We start from the raw sequence: 22,588 nt of genomic DNA on the forward strand, positions 1-22,588 counted from the left end.
CTTTACTATATGGCCAACAGGCAACCCCTGAATATATTTAAAGGATAGCCATTCTTAGTTTGCAACTGTCTGCACAAATTTTGCACAAATGTGTCCTAGGAGTAGGAGATGTAGTTTTGGCAACAGCAAAAGGGGCCAGCCCCCAAGAAGGAGCACCAGAACAGGGCCAGCTTCAAACCAGTTTTCCAATTGATAAGGAAAATATGTTCTTGCCAGCAGAGAGCAACACCTAGTGGCTAAACAGCAGATGTGCCCAATATGATATTTAGCTGCATTATAAAAAACAAAACCTGAGAAGCTGTGAGTCTAAAGCTTGAAACCCACTTTCCTAAGAGAGCATGCGCTTACGAACACTGGGGAAAAACATGCACTAACATCCACTGAAAATATGCATAAGATCCCAAGCTTCTCCCCAAACCTTGGTCTAAGAAACATGCTAAAACCAGGGCACTTGTGTTATTAGACCAGCTGAAAGGGGCACAAAAAGAAGACTTTTCAGCCAGGTCTTGTCTGGAGTGCTAAAGAATAGCATCTCTGCTTTGGAGCATTTTGGATAGAGAGCACAGAGGGCAGTGGGAAAAAATGGACGAGGAAAGGTGTGGGCGGCAAAGGACTGCAATGCAAAGAAAGGCACAGATGCAGGAAATGCAAAAGCAGAGCAGAGGGGGGAAGGGAGGGCGTTTGGACTAACAGCCCCCAGAATCCCCCGGGGTGGGGAGGGGAGGGGCTTTCAGTCCCGCCCCTCTCCACCCGGGGGATTCTGGGGGCTGTGAGTCCAAACACCCTCCCTTCCCCCCTCTGCTCTGCGTTTCCTGCATGTCTGCATTTGTTGCATTGCAATCCTGTCCCATTCTCTGTCGGAAGCCTTCCAGGCTGAGCCTAGAGGGCTGCCCAAGCGAGGCGCAAGGGAAGGAGGCTGGGCTCTGTTCCTGCCTTGCCTGCCTAGCGCCAGCCCTTTCCTCTTCCTCCTGCTGGGTTTCGCTTTGCAACAGCCCTGCAAGAGCTGAGCAAGGCTTGGCGCCGCTTTCAAACCCAGGAGGCGGCCAGAGGGATCCCAGGATGGGCTTCTAAGGGGAGAGAAGGTGCAGGGGATCCCTCCTCTGGCAAAGGAAGCCAGCCAGCCCCCCTCTCTGCCCCCCCAGAGCCACCTCTCCAGGGAAGGTGAGTACAGTAGTTCTCAATGGCAAGGGGCTTCACCCGGGTTGCTGCTGCCTTCAGAGAATCCTAGAGTTGGAAGAGGCCCCCATCCAGGACAACCCCATTCTGCCATGCAGGAACTCACCATCAAAGCATCCCTAATAGATGGCCATCCAGGACACTTTGCAGCTTATTCTCTAACTTCCTAATGTTGAGGTGGAACCTCTTTTCCTGGAGCTTGCATCCATTGTTCTGGATCCTATTCTCTGAAGCAGCTTGCTTCCTCCTCAGTGTGGCACCCCTTCAGATACTTAAACAGGGCTATCATATCCCCTCTTAACCTTCTCTTCTCCAGGCTAAACATGCCTAGCTCCCTAAGTCGTTCCTCATAGGATATGGTTTCCAGACCCTTCACCATTTTAGTCACTCTCCTTTGGAAATGCTCCGGTTTCTCCACATCCTTTTTAAATTGTGGTGCCTAGAACTGGATGCAGTATTTCCAGATGAGGCCTGACCAAAGCAGAATAGAGCGGCACTATTACTTCCCTTGATCTAGATACTATACTTCTATTGATGCAACCTAAAATCGCATTGGCCTTTTTTAAAAAAATAATAATTTTTATTGAATTTTATTACATACATTAAGTACTGTAGTGCAAAGTTGTACACACACACACACACACTACACTTGTTATTTTATCAGCAAAGAAAAAGTTTATATTGCTTGATTTCCTGTTGTTCTACTTGGATTTGAAGTAAATAAAAATAATATTAACAGTTTCCTCTTACTGAGTGTTATTTTACAACTTCAGCATATAAAAAATCTTATTGGTCTCTTTGAACCATTTCAGGGTTTTGGTATACGTTTGTGGTATGTTAGGATCATCTTTTTTTTTTTTTTACAGAAATTTGTTACAGTTTCTCAATCCATATTAAACACTCTGTTAGATTTTTTCCCCTATCATGTTCATTAGTCTATCCCATTCTATATTATCTATATTATCTAATTATATTATCTAATTTCCTATTATACAGTTGCATTGGCCTTTTTAGGTGCTGCATCACACTGTTGACTCATGTTCAACTTGTGGCTTACTAGAACTCCTAGATCCCTTTCACATGTCTCATTAAGCCAGGGGTCCCCCATCCTTATATCTATACATTTCTCTCTTAGATCTTCACTGGCATAAATGCTGCTGTTGTTGTTGCCTACCTTCAAGTTGTTTCCAATTTATGGTGACCCTAAAGTGAACCTATCACAGGGTTTTATTGGCAAGTTTCTTCAGAGGGAGTTTGCCATTACCATGCTGTGGGGCTGAGAGAGTGTGACTTGCCCAAAGCCACCCAGTTTCATGGCTGAGCTGGCAACTGAATCCTCTACCAAGATCCTAAAGTGCAGCACCAAGGAAATACTCAAGAGGTTGTTAGAAAGAATTACTTAGGCTAGATCCTCACTGCAGAAATAATCCAGTTTGACACTACTGTACTGTACTTTAACTGCCACGGCTCAATGCTATGAAATTCTGGGAATGGTAGTTTTGTGAGATATTTAGCCTTCACTGTCAGAGAGTTCTGGTGCCACAACAAACTACCATCCCCAGGATTCCATAGCATTGAGCCATGGCAGTTAAAGTGGCGTCAAACTGGATTATTTCTACAGTGCAGATGCAGCCTTAGATCATTGTCTTTTGGTGGTGGTATTGGGTTTTATGCTTTTAATTATAGTTTTAATTTTTTAATGATGTCATTACTTTTGTTATTTCCACTTTTTCTAAGTTACTTTGGCAGTTAGGATAAAAATGAGTGTAAAGATACTAACAATGAATAAAATAGAAATTGCTTGAATGACTGAGAGTGTGTTAAGCTGACCTTTTGAAATGAGAAACAGTACACTGGCATTTGCTATTTTTCCTTTGTCAGATGACGGCTCCACCAAGAAGAGCTCGAACAGCACCAAAAACAGCCATTGCAGAAGATGAACTGCCTTCTTTCCTACAATTGTGAGCTGAAATTTAGTGCATTTTAATTCCACCAAAATCTGCCTGTCAGATTTTGCGCCAATACCCAAAATACCCAAATTGGTCAATACCAAATTAAATTGCTGAGGTTTTTGTATTGGAACAAGCTTGTATATCCTACTTTTTCGTAAAGAGTTAATAAAATAAATGCTGATGCACAGATATAAAACATCAGAGGAGAGGTGCAGAAATATAGTGACCAATTAACTCCTATCCTCTGTCTGCTGTCTCAGTTTAAATTCAGTTTATAAGCTGTTTTTCTCTCAAGAGTGGGCATGCATTTTTACTGCAGAAATAATGCAATTTGACACCACTTGAAAAATTATGGCTCCATCCTACAGAATCCTGAGATTTGTAGTTTTGTGATACACCAGTGCGCTTTGACAGAGAAGGCTAAAGACCATGTAAAACGACAAATCCTAGGATTCCATGTGACGGAGCCATAGCACTTAATGTGGTGTCAAATGGCAATATTTCTACAGTGCAGATGCATCCTTGGACTCAAAGTAGCTTACAGTTAATACAAAAATTTGAATATTTGGTATTCGGTGAATAATGAAGGCCTATTAGCTTTATAAAAACTCTATTCCTGGCCATGAAAACTAGTAGAACTGATTTGTTGATATGGATCCACACATTTTCCTGCGTACGAGGTGTTTTTTTGTTGTTGTTGTTGAGGACCTGTGTTATGGAGACTGTTAAGATGGAGTCCTACATTTAAAATTTTTGACTTCACCACTGCTGCTTGTACCAGGCCTGATCAGGAAATGGCACCTTTTGGTCCTGAGATGAGGCCAAGCAATAAATGCCCCCTTTGATGTCCCTTTGCCAGGCAGGCAAAAGATCAAAGGCACCTCTGTGCTGCTCTAGCAACCCTCTCTTGGCTCCCTTCTCCCAACCATTTGGAGAGAGAGAAAAGAGAGAAGAAAGAGAAAAGAGGGAAAAAAACTTCACTGGCGACTTTGCAATTTCTTTGTCCCCAACACACTTTCTGCAAAGTGATCAGATCACAGCTTTTTCAAATGGTGGGGTGGGACCCCTGGTTTGTGTGTACGAGATTTGGAGGCTCTAATTCTTCTTCCGCCTCCTCTTCCCAAACTTTTTTTATGTGTAAAATTCACACACGTGTTGAGATAAACACTGAATTTACTGAAATAAAGCTGGTTTTTTTTAAAGTGTTATTACAGCCAGCCCTCCATATCCACAGATTTTTTATCCATGGATTCAAGCATTCACAATTTGAAAATAATGTAACAATATATAAATTCCAAACAGTAAACCTTGATTTTGCTGTTTTATATAAGGGATACTATTTCAATGTGCCATTATATTGAATGGGATTTGAGCATCCGTGGATTTTGGTATCCACAGAGAGGCCTGGAACCAAACCCCAGCAGATAACAAGGGCCTGCTTTACCTTATTAAATGTTAAAATATGAATATACATGAATGTGTGAATGAAAATATGGATACTAACTAAAATGTTTTCATTCATGTGCTACATGGGGTGTGTGTTTGTGTGATGATTGCATGCAGATGTAAAGGCGGATTCCAAGGGTAAAAAGTTTGAGTACCACTGGCATAATCTGTTGAATACCACTGGCATAAGCTGATATACAGTTGGCCCTTACCATCCACAGAGTCAACTGTTCATGGCTTGAAAATTTTTAAAAAAATATACATTCCCAAAAGGGAACCTACCGTAGTTTTTGCCATTTTGTATAATGGACACCATTTCACTATGTTACTGTATTTAATGGGACTTGAGCATCCACAGATTTTGGTATCCATGGAGGGTCCTGAAATCAAACCACAGTGGATACCAAGGGCCCACTGCATTGACTTTGAATATCTAGGGAAGGCTTGCATAACTTGCAACCTGCTAAGCCAAACTGGGGGCACTGCCTGCTATTACCATGTATTGCGGCTTGACTGTACAGGCTGAGACTCTGATCTGGAATTCTGAAATCTGAAATATTCCAACACCCAAAACTTTTTTCATGGGTTGCTGAGATAGTGACACCTCTGCTTTCTGATGTGCACAAACTTTTTTTTTTCATGTACAACATTATTAAATATACTTTGTATGAAATTACCCTCAGGCTATGTGTCTAAGGTTTATATGAAAGACAAATGAATTCTGTGTTTAGACTTGGGTCTCATCTCCAAAATATCTCATTAAGTACATATATACAAATACAGGTATAGTGAGCCCTTGGTATCTGCTAGGGTTTGGTTCCAGCCCCCCTCCCTCCGGCCCCCTTGAATACCAAAATCGATGGATGCTCAGGACCCATTAAATACAGTGGCATAATAAAATGGTGTTCTTTATATAAAATGGAAACAAAAACAAGATTTGCTTTTGGTAATTTATATATTTCTTGAACATTTTCAAGCCATGGATGCTTGAATCAGCAGATACTGTGGGCAGACTGTATTTCAAAATCCCCAACAAAAATAAAATTTAAAAAATCAAAACATATTTCAAAATCCCAAAATACTTCTGGTCTCAAGCATTTTGGATAAGAGAGACTCAACCTGTAATATTAAAACCATCAGGGCTCTCAATTTGATTACAGTAGTAGTTGCTGAGCTGCATTTGAGCTGCTAGGGAGTAGTTTCAGGAAAAATGTTGGTCCTGATTTGAGAACCTGAATTACATGAAATTGGCACTCTGCCCCTTCTTTTGCATTGACTTCCATCCCTCTGTTTTGTCACGACTCTGACATTTCTTGTACAGTGGGGCCTTAGTATCTGCTAGGTTTACCAAAATCCATGGATATGCAAGTCCCAGTAAATACATGGCATAGTGAAATGTGGTTACTTATTATGGCACAAACAAGATTTCTTTTCAAATTTGTATTATTTTTGAATATTTTAAAGCCATGATGCTTGAATCTGTGGATAAAAAGTCAATGGATACAGAGGGCTGCTGGGTTAGGGATGAACTTTCTCTCCTTCCTGAGTACCATCGGGGTCTTCAGCCCCCCAAGGCTGCAGCTGGCCTGTAGAAATAATACAGTTTAACACCACTTTAACTGCCATGGCTCAGTGCTATGGAATTCTGGGAACTGTAGTTTTATGAGACATTTAGCCTTCTCTGTCAGATTGCTCTGATGCCACACAAATTATAAATCCAGGACTCCATAGCATCGAGCCATAGCTGTGAAAATAGTGTCAACCTGGGTTATTTCTACAGTGTGGCAGCAGCCTTAAATCATACTCCCCTAGTTTGTACATAATGGAGACTTGTATTTTTAACAAATCAGAAAATCCCCTCTACAGAAAGCTACACATCCCAGGATTCTATAACACTGAGCTATGACAGTTAAAATGGTGTCAAGTTGGACGATTTCTGCAGTGTGGTTGCAGACTGAAACATGTTTCTTTATTCAGATCTTCAGAATCAGAAGAGGAAAAGGATGAAGAGGAATGGGAACCCAGAAAGAAAGCCGTGAGTAAGGCCAGGGTGCCAAAACCAAAAGTGCCCAGAGTGAGAAAAACTGCCACAACCCAGAAGAAACCAACTGTGGCTAGGAAAAGGACTAAGAAGGTAGTTGTTAAAGAAGAGCTGGTAAGTAAAGAATGCCATGCCCCTTTCACAGCACTGAGGATATGAAGGGTAGATGAAAATTCTTGGAGGGACAGGCTGTTTAGAGTAGAGATAATCTCAACCAATCTTAATTTACCTTCCTTTTGAGCAACCAGATTCAGAGGATGTGTCTTGATTTCTTGAACCAGTTTTCTATGATTTCTGTATCAGAAATGGATTGATCCCAGTTTGTAGAAAGCTCTTATGCTGCATGTACACTGCAGAATTAATGCAGTTTGATAATGCTTTAACTGCCATGGCTCAGTGCTATTGTATTCTTGGATTTGTAGTTTTGTTAGATATTTAGCCTTCTCTGTCAGAGAGTTCTGGTGCCACAACAAACTACCATCCCCAGGATTCCAGAGGATGTAGCTTTGGCAGTTAGTGTGATGTCAAACTGCATTAAGTTGCATTAAGTTTTTCTTTATAGTTTGTATCTAATGGAGACCTGTATTTTTAACAAATCAGATAATTTCTAAACACTACAAGAGAGTGCCATGCTTGAGCTATTGCTCATTGCTGCTTCAATAAATCATGGCTTGCCATGAATTTTACATTGAATTAAGAGCCTGGGAAATTTGCTTTTCTTGCATTGCAGGTCCCAGAATTCTTCTGCCAGCTCTGATCAGTAAGACAGTTTAACCTAGGCTGCATCTGCATTACAGAAATAATCCAGTATGACACTATTTTAACTGCCATGGTTTAAGGCTATAGAATTCTAGGAATTGTAGTTTATTGTGACACCAGAGCAAACCAAAACTCTGGTGCCATGACAAACTACAATTCCCAGAATCCCATAACCTTGAGCCATGGCAGTTAAAGTGGCATCAAACCAGATTATTTCTGCAGTGCAGATGCATCCCTACTGAGGGGGAAAATTAAATCCTATTTCAAGAAGAGAGATGGAGAATGGAAATAATTTACATTGTTCAAATTTACGTTATTCAAATATGGAATCTGTTGAATTTTAACAGCTGGTTTTCTTAACATGTTTTCATGGAACTGGCAGGCCACATCTTTGCCTATTATGGATCCTGGAAGGAATGAAGGAGAGTTGCAGTTACAGCAACCTAAAGAAGAGAAAGAATGGAAGCCGAGATCTTCTCCCAAAAACCTCCCAAAGAAAACTAACAGCATCCCACCAGGGCATCCTGCCTGCAACCTGGGTAGTATTGGAGGACCCTCCACAAGTACTGCAGCATCTGAACAACAAGTGAAGTCGGAAGCACCTGAAGAAGATTTTGCATTTGATGAACCTCCTTTAAAAAAAATTAAATCAGCAACATGCCCTCAAGGGAATCCTATAAAATATGCAGCAAGTGCCAAATCAGATGAAGAATGTAAAATGAACTGGGACATTGTGCAGGTATGAGATCCTATTTTTTCCCCTTTCATAACAAAGTTTGAATAAACCTGTGTTACATAAAGAGAGCCTGTGGTCTGGACCGGCATATAAATTTGGTTTCTATTGTATATAATGGCAGATCTGGATGAATTCCAGAAAGCAAATTGACCTTTTCTTTATTTTTATAAAATAAATGGCATACTTTCCTCTGTTTTTAATGAGAACATCTCCTGAGCATAAACTGTAGTGCCGGAAGGTTACAATTAGTATTGGGTTTCACAAGAAAATATCAAAAGGAGCTCATTTTGATATTGGTAAGCAGAAAGGAAGTCATGAGAGTAATTTTTTCTTATGACTTTTTCCTTCTCTCTCTTTCTTTGTATTGAATTAGCAGACTTGGAGTAAAGTTCTAAGATTAGGAAATGCTACAGGCAGGCAGATAGTATAAGTGGGAGATCAATTTTGTTTCATTTGTTGTGGTTTGCAATTTAAATTTTTTATTCAGAAATGAAACCTGCTGAGTTCCTTACTTTTTAATTAGAGCTGTGCTCAAAATTTCTCCCCCACCCTCTATTCCAGTAACATATCTATTCAATATGCAAGAATCTAGGGATACGGGGCTGCTTTTAGTGGAGTAGGTTTAAGAAATTTTTCTCAGAGGGACTGAGAGTTGGTTTACTTGAATGTAGTTGTGTCCCAGCTGTGACCTCTTTCTGGCCTCAGGATTTTCCTTTTAAAAAGCTGCACTTTCCTACTACTTATACTGGGCAGTTTCTCGTGTCACTTTTCTGAAAGGCTAAGCTAAGTCATTCCTATGGGTATTTTTATGGCTCAGCCCCACAGGAAGAACTTGAGGTGCTGCACTTAGAATTTCATGCCCACTACAAGCAGTAAAGATGTCTTTTTTCCTTCTAAGCCAAGGAATCATAGCAATTGTGAGATCTTACAGATTTTTTGGACTGCAACTCTCAGTATTCACTCCATGGACTATTGTGGCTGGGACATCTGGGAGCTGTAGTGTGGGAATGATGTGGTATTTCAGATATTGTTAAATCTGAAATATCTGAAATACCACATCATTCCCAGTCCTGGAGGATGACTAGGTAGGGAAGACATGCACAATTTTGAATTTTTAAGTATTTTGTATTTTCTATTTCTGAATAAAGGATACTCAGTCTATGTATATTTAATTTGTAGGGGCTTCTTTTTGTTCTTCTTGCTGCAGGTCTTGTCGCAGAGGACAGGCATCGAAGAATGGGTGTGTGCAAACATAATCCGCCTCTTTAATGATGACAATACTATCCCCTTTATTGCTCGATATCGCAAAGAGCTTATCAATAATCTTGAGGCTGATGCCTTGCGTGAAGTGCAGCAAACGCTGGAAGAACTATAGTACGTTTTGGTGATGGGCAGGTTGGCGGGTGGAAGCTGGAGGTGAAAGGGGAGAATGGATCTAATCTCTGTAATATTGCTGTTCAGAGCCAGCATGATGTTTTGAACATTGGACTAAGACTGCAATAGAACAGGGTTTAAATCCCTGCTTGGACAAGGAAACTCACTGGGTGACCTTGGGGAAGTCATATTTTCTCATCTTCAAAGGCAATTGGAAACATCCTCTGAATAAATCTTGCCAAAAAAGCCCGGATGGGATTCTTGTAAATCAGAGCCAACTTAAAGGAAAATATTATTGTCATCATTTTGAAAATACATTAAAAGCAATTCCCAATATTGCTAGACAACACCCATTACAAGAAATATTACTAATGACATTACCTTCTAGGGAGGAAGGTTTCCAGATCTTCCCACCTCTCAGTCCGAAACCTAATTTTTATAAGGAAAATAATTTGCCTCTAGCTGTATGCCTTTCCCCAGTTCTCTCTCTCCCTCTCTCTCTGTGGTATGTAACAGCAAGTCATGGTATGTCTTAGGGGGAGTTTGAGTGTTGATCAATGATGGGGCAGGTTTCAGTTTTGCAGGATCTAGTTGGATTTTTACAAGACCTCCCAAGATCTATCAACTGGTAACTGGTATCTGGTACAAAAAAAAAAGATACTTAGAACATTTTGTGTGGAAAGACTCAGTTTTGTTCAGTTCTGATAATTATAAAACAAATGCAACTCATGCTACACAAAATCTGCTCCTGGCTACCTCCAGCATTCTTCATTTTGTTAGTACAATGTACAGCAGGGAGGGAAACCATTGGGAATTTAGAATCCATGCTATTCTGCTGCAAATTACTGAAGCCTATATTCTGCCCACCTCAGGGATAGGTCTTGGGTTTCTCTTGTTCTTGTCCAGTGCAACTACAAAGAGTTCAGAAAGTTTTGCTTTCATTTTTCATTATTCACAGCTTGTTATGTCTGAAGCCTGACAAATTATGGTTCATTTAATTTTGGCTAGTTTGAAATAAGTCAGCTTCACACCATGGCTCATAAAGGTGACCTGTTTTAACACTGTATTTATAGTTTTGAGTTTGGACAAAACAGTAAAGAAGCAGAATTCAAAGACATTGCCATGTTAGTTTGGATCCGTATGCAAAGGGATATTGTAGCAGACTGACTGCGAGAAAGAAGTTTGCACTGCAGGCTTTAGTTTGCTGAGTCTTATTTCATCAGTTGCAGCATCTGCTACAAACTTTCAGTTAGTCTCAAAACTGTTACAATATCCCAGTCAGTGCGCAGTACTGTAAATCAAAAATGGAAGGAGAAACATTTAGTTTCTTTAGAACTGCCCTGGGGGAAGAGGAGGACAGAGATAGCAAGGCTGAGCCTTGCCTAAGCTTTTTCCCATCATGATAAGCCATAGGTTATTACAAAGTGTCATAGACTGGTGGAAACTAAGTATAGGAAGTGCATTGCCTCTCAAAGAACTACCTTGGCCATAGCTGATTTCTCCAGTTCATACTGCAGATTGTATTCCATGTGTCATAGTCTACTCTATTATTTTGGCATCGCAGAATTAACTCCCAATTCTAGAGAAAGGTGAAAGAGACACCATTCCACACACATCTCCTTTTGCTTGTGAAGTTGCCCATTCCAGTAGTGACTAGTGGGTTTCATGTCAGTGGGCAATGATTCTGCTCTGGGCATTAGTCCAGATTTTAATGAAACTATCCAAGGTGCTGAACCTATTTGAGAGATAGGATTAAGCACCTTGGATTAATTCCTTTATAGTCCATACTAAAACCTAGAGTGTATTCAACTCCCTCCCTGACATAGAACTCTGCAGTTGCCACTAGTCTTTTCTGTTAAGTAGAATGGGTTCAGCCCCACCTTCAAATATAGGGCAGGAGTTGGTAAATTCTGTGCATTGCTGGGACTCAAAGTCACTGGAGTTTAATATCTCCCATGGCTACTGTATCAAATTTCAGCAGACCAAAATGGAGAGAGGACCTGCAACTTACCATTATAGCAAGGTATATGGGCACCATTTACCAGCCTTTTAGTGGTCTTAGAAGCCCTCCAGAAGCACCTATTAGCTTGGAAACAATCCACAGCTTGTCTTATTTCAAAGGCAGCTTGCAGCTTATCCTGGACACTGCATTGCTACCATTTTGCTATGGCAGGAGGCAAATGGGACCTTGTGCCTTTGGTGACTGCATAGAGTTCGTGCCTTGAGTCAAAAATTTGGGTAGCCAGTACACATGAAGTTTGGGCTGGGGTGATATGTACAAAAAGACAGATTGAGAATTAGGATCAGTGTATCTAGGACTGTGATTCTCAAGCTATCTGATATGGTAGACTGACAATTTCCCCCCTGTATGTCATATGCCAAGTTCTGGTACCACACTTGTGCTACATTTCTACCATATTTGCAGAGTTCCCTGTAAACTCAACAGGACTGGCAACTAATGTTTTGATGGTCAGAATTTCTCCAGGGATCACCACTTTGATTAGCATGCTTCTTTTGTTTGTTGTGTGTCTTCAAGTTGTTTCCAACTTATGGAATTTTGCCATTGCTTTCCCCTGAGGTTGAGAGTCTGTGACTTGCCCAAGGTCATCCAGTGGGTTTTCATGGCTGAGATGGGAATCCAACTCTGGTCTCCACAGTTGTAGTCCAGCACTCATACCATGTGCCACACTGGCTCTTTAGCATGAATCTAGGAGATGAGATTTAGGTATCTCTTAGCTCTTTGATCTATTGGAAAAACGTTTTTAACTGGCTGACAGCATGTTTACTTTGTCTTAGCTCTGTAGCAAAAAAGGTCCATGGATCAATACAAAAGCTTAAGAAAGAAGGAAAACTGACAGGAAGCCTTTTAACTGCTTTGCTAAACTGCAAAACCTTGGAGGAACTTGATCATGTGGTTAGTATCTTTTCTATTTTTCTTTTAAAAATGTAAATTCTCCAGTTGTTTTTTGAGAAGTGTTTTGTCTTTTTTATGTAACTTTTATCAGCTAGAAACTCTGCGCTCATTGCAGAGGATTATGAAATGGATTTTAGGATCTTGTTTTCAGGAACAGAGGAGACTAGTTCAGGATTAGTTCAGGACTGAGGAATCTTGGCCCTCCAGCTTTTCTTGAACTCTGCTTCCCATCAGTGATAGCCAGTCTGGCCAATGGCGAAACATGATGGGAAGAGGAGTCAAACTTTGGAAGAGTTGTCAGTTTGGATGACTACTTCCAGAATGTCCTATTGGCTGGGGGATTTGGGGAATTTTCATTCAAAACTGTAGCTCCTCTAAGCTTTGCTAGTACTTCATGAAGATCCAAAGGATTGAAGGCTCTTCAGCTCTTCATAAACCTATCTACTTTAGTATTGTCTAGTCCTGCCTTGAGATTTCAAGGAATTGGACCAAGGAAGAGGAAAACTTCAGTCTGATTTGGGAGCACTAGCATGTTAGGTGAAGATTAACCAGTGGATTTGAACCAAAGGATTCCCCCCCCCCCCCTTAGGGGCTTACAGTATTCTGTTATGCCAGCTCATGCTCATGCTGATCTTTAAAATGGGGGTGGTGTGCTAATGGTGACCAAAAAAAAAAAAAAAAAAAAAAAAAAAAAAAAAAGAAGAAGGAATGAAATGGCTGCCTTTTCTTTGATGTCTTTTACAGTTGCTTGCAGTTTTATACCAAACTTGGGAAAGTAATTGTTTTGGACTATTGCACTCATAATCTGTTAGACCAAAATTCTATCTCTGGAGTTGTAGTTCAAAAAGGGAACTTTTTCAAATGCTGGTTTGTTTGTTTTGTTTGTTTGTTTGGCTGTTAAAACAATATGTACAAATTCTCATTCAGTGAAGGAATTCAGGAAATAAAAAGACTTAAATGCCAGGCTTTCACCTTTCAGTTGGTAGTGTTAGAAGGATCTTTTCATATAGTTTCCTGCATTTTAACCAGTACTATGCTTTGAATGTTTTAACTGTTTTAATTAGATCATGAACAGCAAGCAACCTTATCTCTTTATCATTTTAAAATTCATTTCAAGTTCCATCCCGCCCCCCACGTGTGACCCAAGGTGGCTGATGATATAAGTTAATACAAAATACAACTAAAACAATATAGAATAGAAAATAATGCAAAAACTTTAAAAGATGAAGTTGCTTGCTGTTCATGATCTCTGCAAAGTCGGAAACTTCACCAAATATCCATGAAACACTTGTCTCCCTAGAACACAGATCTGAAAAAGATACATTTTTGGTTCTCTCTTCTATGCAATCCTAATATATTTTATTTCCTAGAAGTCAGCCTCAGTTGGTTTTAGTGGAGTGGAGAATGTGTGGACAGTTATGTACTTAATAATTTTGTGCATGAAACAATGTTTGTGTACACTGAATCATCAGAAAGCAAAGGTGTCACTAACTCAGAAATGTAGACAATTTATGGGGTCTGGAGTATTTCGAATTTTGAAATTCTAGATAAGGGACACTCCACCTGTATTTGTTTTTCTTTATAATTTAATCCTTTCTTCATACCTTGTTTTTTCTCTTCTAGTATGCACCGTATAAAACTGGAAGCAAAGGGACTAAAGCACAGAGAGCCAGACAGCTGGGATTAGAACCCGCAGCCAATTTGCTCATAGAGAACCCAAGAGAACTCAACCTGTTTTCATATGTCAAGGCAGATGTTGAAGGTAAGTGTACCTTTCTGAAAGCAGTGGTGTTGTCTGGAATTTTCCTGTCTGCAGAAGAAAATGGCTGTGTGGTTTAGGTTGACTGTGGATGCTTCTGGACAGGGAATTTATTTGCGTGAAGGACTATGGAATATTCACATTTCATGATAGTCTCTGGTTTGGTTTCAGACTTCTCTAGGTAGTGCTGGGAATGTCTTGTGTCTGAAACCCTGGAGAGATGCTGCCAGTCTGTAATGTGCAATGTAGACTAGTGGTCTGACTAAGCAGAAGTGAGTTTTCTATGTACCCAGTATGCTTTCATCATACTACAGTATGACCCTCCTATCTGCGGGATCACTACCCTGCAGTTTAACTTACCTGTGCCTGCAAAAACATGGTCTCTCTAGGCATCTGGAGGTCCTTCAGTGCAATTCTGTGGTCAACTTCATCCAGAAATATAGGTTTTGCTATTATCTATGATGTTTAGCAGAAAGTCTGGGAAAGTATCCCCCACAGATACAGGGGTCATACTGTATGTAGTATGATGCGTGGAACATATTTCCTCTAATAGGGAATATTAAGTTTCTTATTAAAAAGGAAAAGCCGTATTATGAATCAAAGTACAATCCAGTTAATGGGCAGTATCTAGCTTACTGTGATGTCCTGTTGGAAATCTGCTTTGGGACTTAAGTGTGGCTGGGATTTTAAATGTCACTTCCTTCAGAAGAGCTGTGTATTAAGAACCTAGTTGGAATATGGTTTCTGTTCTCACCGGGAAGCCAGTTTATTTGCCAATTTGGGCTGCTGCACTAGCACATGAGCATTAGCTGAAAGGAAATGAGCTCAACTGAAAATATCACATCAATAAAAAAACCCCACCTGTGCCTGTCTATTACATTTCTTTACTTTCCCGCACAACCTTTATACTTTGTCTCTAAGTCCTGTTGCTTTCAGTGGGAGCATTCAGAGCTTGGAAAGTAATACTTTTTCCAGAGCTGAGAAAAGTTATAACTTCCAGAATTCTTGGCCCAATGAGGCTGTAAGAATGTTGGGATTTATGTTCAATTCCTCACTAAGCCATGATACTTTGGACCATTCATTTTCTCTCTAGGTGATCTACCTTACAGGGTGCTTGAAAAGATAAAGTTGGGAGGAGGAGAGGTCCATGCCTACCTTGAGCTCACTCGAGGAAAGGGAGAATATAAATATCACTGACAAATATATAAATAAATATAATCCATGTTCTGATGCTGTTGTAATATGTGTTTCCCTGCTCTCCGCTTCACATTTTGGTTGCTACTGTGGAAGGTGCAATGTAATGACACTAAGGACCTTATCACACAGAAGCACTTACGTGGGTAAAACGTTACTGAACTGTTACAGAAGCATGAAGGTGGGATCGTCCATCACACTCCTCATGGAGAAGCCAGGAGAACCCATGAATGCTTCATCGATGATAGCAAAGCGGGAAGCCTCGATTACATTTTAGAAGTGCGACAGACGATCCCACCTTCACGTTTCTGCAATAGTTCAGCAACATTTTACTCACATATGTGGCTCCATGTGATAAGGGCCTAAGAGATATGGGAAGTTGAAGAAAGTATTTTTGAAGAAGATGGTGAGCTGGAGGTATAGAACTAAAACTCTCTAGATGGAGCAAAGACCTATCTTACTCCAGCATGATAGTTTTCAGTGTTTCGGTAGGTGTGTTCAAGTAGGTAGGTATCCTCTTTCCCATGGGTACTTATTAAATATTACTTTGTGTATAGAAGCTTATGGTTACAAAATTTCACAGCTTAGTTCATGTTACTTACCTTAGCTAAATCCTAATTGATTCTAATAAATTTTATTAATTTACTATCTTCTCATAATCCTAGCTGAATCTGACTAACTATCATTGTTGCTATGTGCCTTCAAGTAGTTTCTGATTTATGGTGACCCCAAGGCAACCCTACCACAGGATATTCTTGGCAAGATTTATTTAGAGTGGAGTTTGCCTTTGTGACTTGCCCAGGGTCACCCAGTGGGTTTCCATGGCTGAGCGGGATTTAAACCCTGATCTCCAAGTCCAACCCTCAAACCACTACACCATGCTGGCTCTCAACTAACTTCCCTAATTGGACCAAAACACAGACTCCATCCTTTTGCTATCTCATCTCTCACTTCACTCTACACTGTCTCCTTTCTAACTAACTCCAGTATCTGACTCAACCTCCTATTTCTAACTTTCATACACACCAGGCCTTTAAAAATCCCATTCATACAGTCAGCCAATCCCCATTCACCCCCAACATTCCATGCTCTCATCCCTTTCCGAGTTCTCATTCTTTCCCTACATGTACTATGCACCACATAAATAGCCATACTTTACCTCTGTTTTCTAATAAATACTTGTACAAAAGCCCAGAACATCACAGACCACATTTGTTTTTTTCTCCTTTTTCAGAAGGGAGAAAGAGCTGTTTCTTACAGAGGTCTGTTTAAACAAATTATTATGTATTAAAATACTTCTATCTTTTACCTTTTATCACAGGATCTTAGAGCAGCATACAATATAAACAATACTGTTTTTGAAATCAGGCCTAAGGCTGGAGAAAAGTCAGCCAAGAGCTAAACCTGGATATGTGGATGCAGGTTGCCTAGCTTGTCTGTTACTTAGCAATAACTATAACTAGTTCATTCCATGGGATGACTCTTGAGTGCCAACACCTGGAGCAATTACTTTTTATTTCATTGCTGTCTGGATGATTGTTGGAAATGTAGTTCAAAAAAAGCAACTTTACCAAGCTCTGTTGCGTTCTAATTTTATAAGAACAGGAGAGAAAAACTTCTCTTTTTAAACCTCACTTTTGTATGTTAACTGTAGTATTCTTTTAAATTGTAAGCTGCACTGAGTCCCAAATTTGGGGGAAAAGCAGGATATTAATAATATTAATATTAACAACAACAACCTCTCCCTTGAACCCATGCATAATTTCTTAAATCTCCACCATGTGTCTCCGCATCTCAGCATCATATCTCAGCTCTTGATGTGAACATGCTAGGATTATGTCTGTGCCTACAGCTTTTTGTATCAGCAAGTCCTGAACAAACTATGAAGTCTTATGTTTACCATAGTTTCCTGTTTTACCAAAACTGGGAAAGCAAAGTTAAGAGGAAACTTCCCAAATGGTTTCTTGCTGCTGTAAAGGTCCTGTTAAAAGATTGGCTTACTAAATTGAAATACAAGTGGCTGAATGGGGCTACAAATTTGAATGTCACAAAGGAAGGCCAGGCCTTTGGTGTTAATGCTTTAATTGTTCCTTTGGAGAGGAAAAGATCGCTACAAGCCAAGAGAGCCTTACTGAACCTTACTTGCTCTTGGCCTCATGTACAGATATGTTGATCTCATGTGCAGATATGAAGTTGATGGCAGATAGTATTTGTCACTTTTATATTTTGATTTTTCTCCAGTGAGCTTGAGGTAGCATATGTTGCTTTCTTCCTCTCCACTTTACCTCACAACAACCCTGTGAGGTAGATCAAGCTGAAAAAGATGATTGGCCTAAAGTCACTCCATGAGTTTCATGACTCAATAGGTACCAGAATCTGGACTCCCACATTCTAGCTCAACTACACTAGTACTCCATACAGGATGGCAGTTGTGTTCTGTTCCAAAATGGAGATAATGATTACTGAAATACAAGTCGAGTTACCCTTATTCTAAATGCTTGGATCAGAAGTGTTTTGGATTTCAGACTTTTTGGGATCTTGGAATACTTGTATTTGCATATATGTACATAATGAAATATCTTGGAGATGGCAGCCAAGCCTAAAAGAGAATTCATTTATGTTTCACATGCACTTTATACACACAAACTGAAGGTAGTTGTATACAATATTTTTAATAATTTTGTGCGTGAAACAAAGTTTGTGTAGACTGAACCATCAGAAAGAAAAGGTGTCACTATCTCTGCCACCCATGAAAAGAGTTTTCTCCCCCCCCCCGAGTATTTCCGATTTCAGAATTCCAGATAAGTCCTGTATGTGGACTTTCTTCCCTATTTAGTTAAAGCCCAAAATATGTATATCTAGTTATATGTTTCATAGTGTAATTATAGTTGAATCTGTAGGGGGCAGTGTTAGACAGTAAAACGTGCAGATTTTTTATATTGTTAAAGAGAAATTACTAAATGCTACTCTTTTGGTTCCACTTTATAAAAATGCTAAGATCAGGCACCTTTTTTGTTCGGGACAAGATCTAAATTTGTGTCAAACAATATCTGAGAAAGAAAAGTGAGATTTCATGATTCCAGCTTAACACTGATGGCAGAATAACTGGATGGTTAAAGGATTCCTGAATATTGGGAATACATCCACATTATTTGTAAGCTAAAAGGCTGATTTTGCCCTTGAACCATGTGCCTTATGCTTCAAATTGGCCTTTGCTCTCTTGATAATACCCAGCATGAGTGTAGGATCCAGAGTGCAGATCATTTTAAAGAGAGCTCTTGACATCTTGTGGAGATATTCTTCTCCCTTCAGATACAGTGGAGGTTTGTTTAAAATAGGGTTATGGAATATGTGATGTTCCAGGTATTGTTGGATTACAGTTCCTGTCAGCCCTAGCTAGCATAGACAGTGGTGAAGAGTGATAGGAGTTGCAGTTTAACAATATCAGGAAGGCTACACCTCCCACCCTATTCTAAAGTGTTATTTTTGTTAGCAGTTTTCCAGTTTTTCATGATGTAGCAATTCTTAGAGGATGAAACTGGCATTTTTAGGCAGATACTATAAATTCAGAGAATGTACAGGTTCTTTTTGGAAGTCTTTTCATGTTCTTCATCCTTCAGAGGCTTCTCCAGTGCTTGATACTTCTAGTGTAGGCTGCTCACTTCCCCTCTGTTCTATACTTTACTGTATCTCTCTGCTTAATATCCAGGGCCATTTCCAGTGGGGTGGGAAAATGTCCCATTTAATTTCCAGGAGAGACATTTCTGGGCATGCAAGGGACTACAGTGGTAGGAGGGGAATGGAGAATCCCCCTTTGGTTCTGCATGATTGGATGCTTGTTAGTAGATGCTGCTTATGGCCTGTCATGCCAGATGATTTAATACATACATAATCATGGCAGACTTTGGGGAAAATATTATTTTTGACTTGGTTGTTGTTGTGTGCCTTCAAGTCATTTCTGACTTATGATGACCCTAATGCAAACTTATCATGAGCAAGTTTCTTCAAAAGGGTTTTTTGCCTTTTCCCCTTCTGAAGCTGACATAGTTTGCCCAAGGTCATCCAGTGGGTTTCCATGGCTTAGTGGGGATTTGAATCCTGGTCTCCAAAGTTGTAGTCCAACTAAATCATTATACTGCACACTACCAGAATTCCTGGGCCAATATCGCCAGTAGACATATTTTTATATATTTATTGTTGTTTGTTACTTTCAGACCTGGGATGGGCTACCATGCCTTTTGAGGGTGAAAATTAGACTCTCACTCATGCATAACAACTCACACATTATCTGTGCAAACTAGATGTAACTTCATTGTGCCCGGTTTGCTGGTATAAATTTTAGAAGTAAATATAAAACGAATGTGGCAAATTTCATGTATTTTCTTTTAGGACTTTCCACCATTGAGGATGTAAGATCGGGAGTGCAACACATCTTGGCTGACATGATAGCTAAAGACAGAGAGACGCTAGATTTCATCAGAGATTTGTAAGTATCTTTGTTATAGGCAGAGTATTTTTTTATTATAGGTCATTGAATTCATGTTTTGCAGTGTCTCTCAACACTGAATAGGGTTACTAGGCACTGATAGAGGAAGAGAATCCTTTTGGCTGTCTTGTTGAGTCAGATTCAGAGCTTGAAAAAAGTGACTTGGCTATACTTCTTGGGAAATTCAGAGAGTTGCAATCTGATAAGTCTTCCAAGCTTTGATCAGATAACGTTTTACAACAAATCGTATGGCAGCCCTGGTGAGTCCTTTTTAAGGTGGTGTTTAGAGATAAAAATATCTAAGCCTTCTGAAGATTCTGTTTAATACTGAAAAATGACACATACCACTGTTGTGGGTTAAACTTTTGTTGTTGTTGTTGTTGTTGTTGTGTCTTCAAGTCTGACTTGAATTTCTGACTCATGGTGACTCTAAGGTGAACCTATCACACTTGGCAAAATTTGTTCAGAGGGTGCTCACCTTTGCCTTCCTCTGAGGCTGAGAGAGTATGACTTGACAAGGACATCCACTGGGTTTCCATGGCTGAAAGTGAATTTGAACCCTGATCTCCAGAATAGTAGTCCAACACTCAAACCAAAACACCACACTGTCTCTCGAGGATAAGCTTTATTTGTGATATTTTGATTGCAGTAGGTGGTCTATCAAAAAGGAAAGCATCACAGTCCTTTAGCAAGTGGTATAGTCAGTCTCCTAAACAACAAATTCTAATTCTAACCAGACAATTCCAGGCCCGTACTATAAATCCCCATGGCTGGACAACATCCCCTACCCCTGGGGAAGCCAGTGGAAGATGGGTCTCTGAGGTTATACATGGCATATAAAATAAATGCTTGCTAAGATTATGAAAGCATCTGATGAAGATGCTAATGTGACTGAGATGCCTTATGTTAAACATAAATCAATATATAAGCTATGAACCTAGACAAGAAGGTCTGTATTCCATCCCAAGGGGAGAGTGTGTTGGTGTGGTGTTTATCTATTTTAATAAAATAGCCCAAAAGAGCATTGAGCTAACGGCTCAATGTGTTTGTGGTAAGTCTGCCAGTTTTGACCATGCTGTTGTTTACAAGTTGAGTGATCAAAAGGTGATGAGAGGGACCTTCAAACAAATACACGTTAGATGACAAACAACAGAGGACCCTCAGTTCTTCAGTCTAAAGAGATAGGGCTGGGAACTATTGTTATTTCATTGTTGCTAGATGAAAACTGTCAGAAACGCCATGCTTGAACTAACAACTCAGTTGCTGGATTGAGTTTCCCCTACTTTTCTGTGCTCAGAAGGAGAGAGGAGGAGTGTTTTGTAGGCTGGTTGCTGATCTGCAACTGTGTTTTGCATTTAACAAACATAATGTACGCATCAGGGTTTGACTACCAGTGGATAAGAATGGTAGTTGTCCAGTGACAAGCTCATCAGGGTTAGATGCTGAAAAGGAAGAGATGCAATAGAGTCCTGAATCAGATCTTCTAAATACAATGGGTCAGTTGTAAAAAGTATTCCTCCTCCATTCTCCTACTGAAGTGCCTCCTTAATTCTAAGAATTTTATTATAATATTTAACAGAAAAGTGTCATAGACATTTTATTAAACATGAATATTGTTATTGTTCGTGTGTCTGGAACAATTCTGATATTTTTTTAATTCAATTTAAAAACAAACAAACAATAATGTAGGTGCCAAAGAAAATACATTTGCATTCAGTCGTCTTTGGCAAAAGGGACTGCCCAAAAAGCCAATGAAAAAGATGTCAACAAATTTCATCTCTACCAGAATTTTTCTTGCAATATAAGGAACATTCAGCATCACCAGGTATGTATGTAATAACAGTATTAGAATATGTATGTTTGTGTGTGTGTGGAAGAAAATAGAAAGACTGATTGTTAATGTCTTGTAGCAAATGCATTTCCTGATTTATATTCAATTGCCTAGTGCAGGGGTGGGTGACTTGTAGTGTCCACTCTATATTTTGGATTTAATTTCCCATAATCCTTCACTAGTGGCTACACTGCCTAGGGCTTATGGGAGCTGCAGTCCAACAGCTTCTGGTGGACCCCTCATTCTCTACCCCCTTAACAAAAGTAATCTTTTTTCATGTTAAATCCAACTATCGCATTTAGATTGTATGCCTTAGGCAGGTTTTTAATCTTTGTTTTAATTTTGTATACTCGGCATGTACAGCACTGTGTAAATTCAGAGTGCTTTATAAATAAAGTTTAACATCAACAACAACAAATTGAACAGGGATGTATGAAACATTATTTAACAAGAAATAGTTTATAATCCTAACCATAGGTAAAAACTATCCAGAGATCCTTACGGTAGGATGCAGTGATGAATTTGGTTTAAAAGTAGAAATGGAAATTTCTGGTCCTCAGAAATGTAAGAAAGGAGAAGTGATGGGAGAATGCACAAATCAGACTCAACTGCAGTTTGCTCACATAGCGTGAATCATAGATTAATTCACATGGTCCAAACTTTGGTGTGTACTGATTTTACTTTAATTTATTGGCCCACAATAAAACCCACTGCTACATTTTGGATTATACACATGACTTGACTTTTTGAACTGCAGATCTCCAAATCTCCCTGCCAGCCAATTCAGGATAGTGACTGTTATTCCAGGACATCTGGCTTGGGGATTTTGAGAAGTATAGTTCAAAAATTATCATTTCCAACTTTTTCCTGCTATTCTGGGAAATATAAATCAAGGATATTTGTTGCCTCCCTAAGATGAA

General features: G+C 39.7%; 1 protein-coding gene across 3 annotated transcripts in view; it reads left to right on the forward strand.

The window, feature by feature from the left end:
• The first annotated feature begins 815 nt into the window (after nt 1-815).
• Nucleotides 816-22,588, forward strand: part of SRBD1 (S1 RNA binding domain 1) — a 257,081-nt gene continuing 235,308 nt past the window's right edge. The window contains exons 1-9 of one of the 3 annotated variants that reach the window (XM_042472756.1): nt 816-1,161; nt 3,058-3,137; nt 6,552-6,729; nt 7,757-8,113; nt 9,318-9,484; nt 12,281-12,398; nt 14,022-14,160; nt 19,741-19,837; nt 21,527-21,662. In XM_042472756.1, the coding sequence (XP_042328690.1) occupies nt 3,058-3,137; nt 6,552-6,729; nt 7,757-8,113; nt 9,318-9,484; nt 12,281-12,398; nt 14,022-14,160; nt 19,741-19,837; nt 21,527-21,662 (1,272 nt within the window). In that variant the 5' untranslated portion in view covers nt 816-1,161. The remainder of the gene's footprint in view (nt 1,162-3,057; nt 3,138-6,551; nt 6,730-7,756; nt 8,114-9,317; nt 9,485-12,280; nt 12,399-14,021; nt 14,161-19,740; nt 19,838-21,526; nt 21,663-22,588) is intronic. The other 2 variants (XM_042472748.1, XM_042472739.1) reach the window with 2 other exon arrangements.

This window comes from Sceloporus undulatus, chromosome 1 (genome assembly GCF_019175285.1).
Source record: "Sceloporus undulatus isolate JIND9_A2432 ecotype Alabama chromosome 1, SceUnd_v1.1, whole genome shotgun sequence".
In the NCBI taxonomy this organism is placed as follows: Eukaryota; Metazoa; Chordata; class Lepidosauria; order Squamata; family Phrynosomatidae; genus Sceloporus; species Sceloporus undulatus.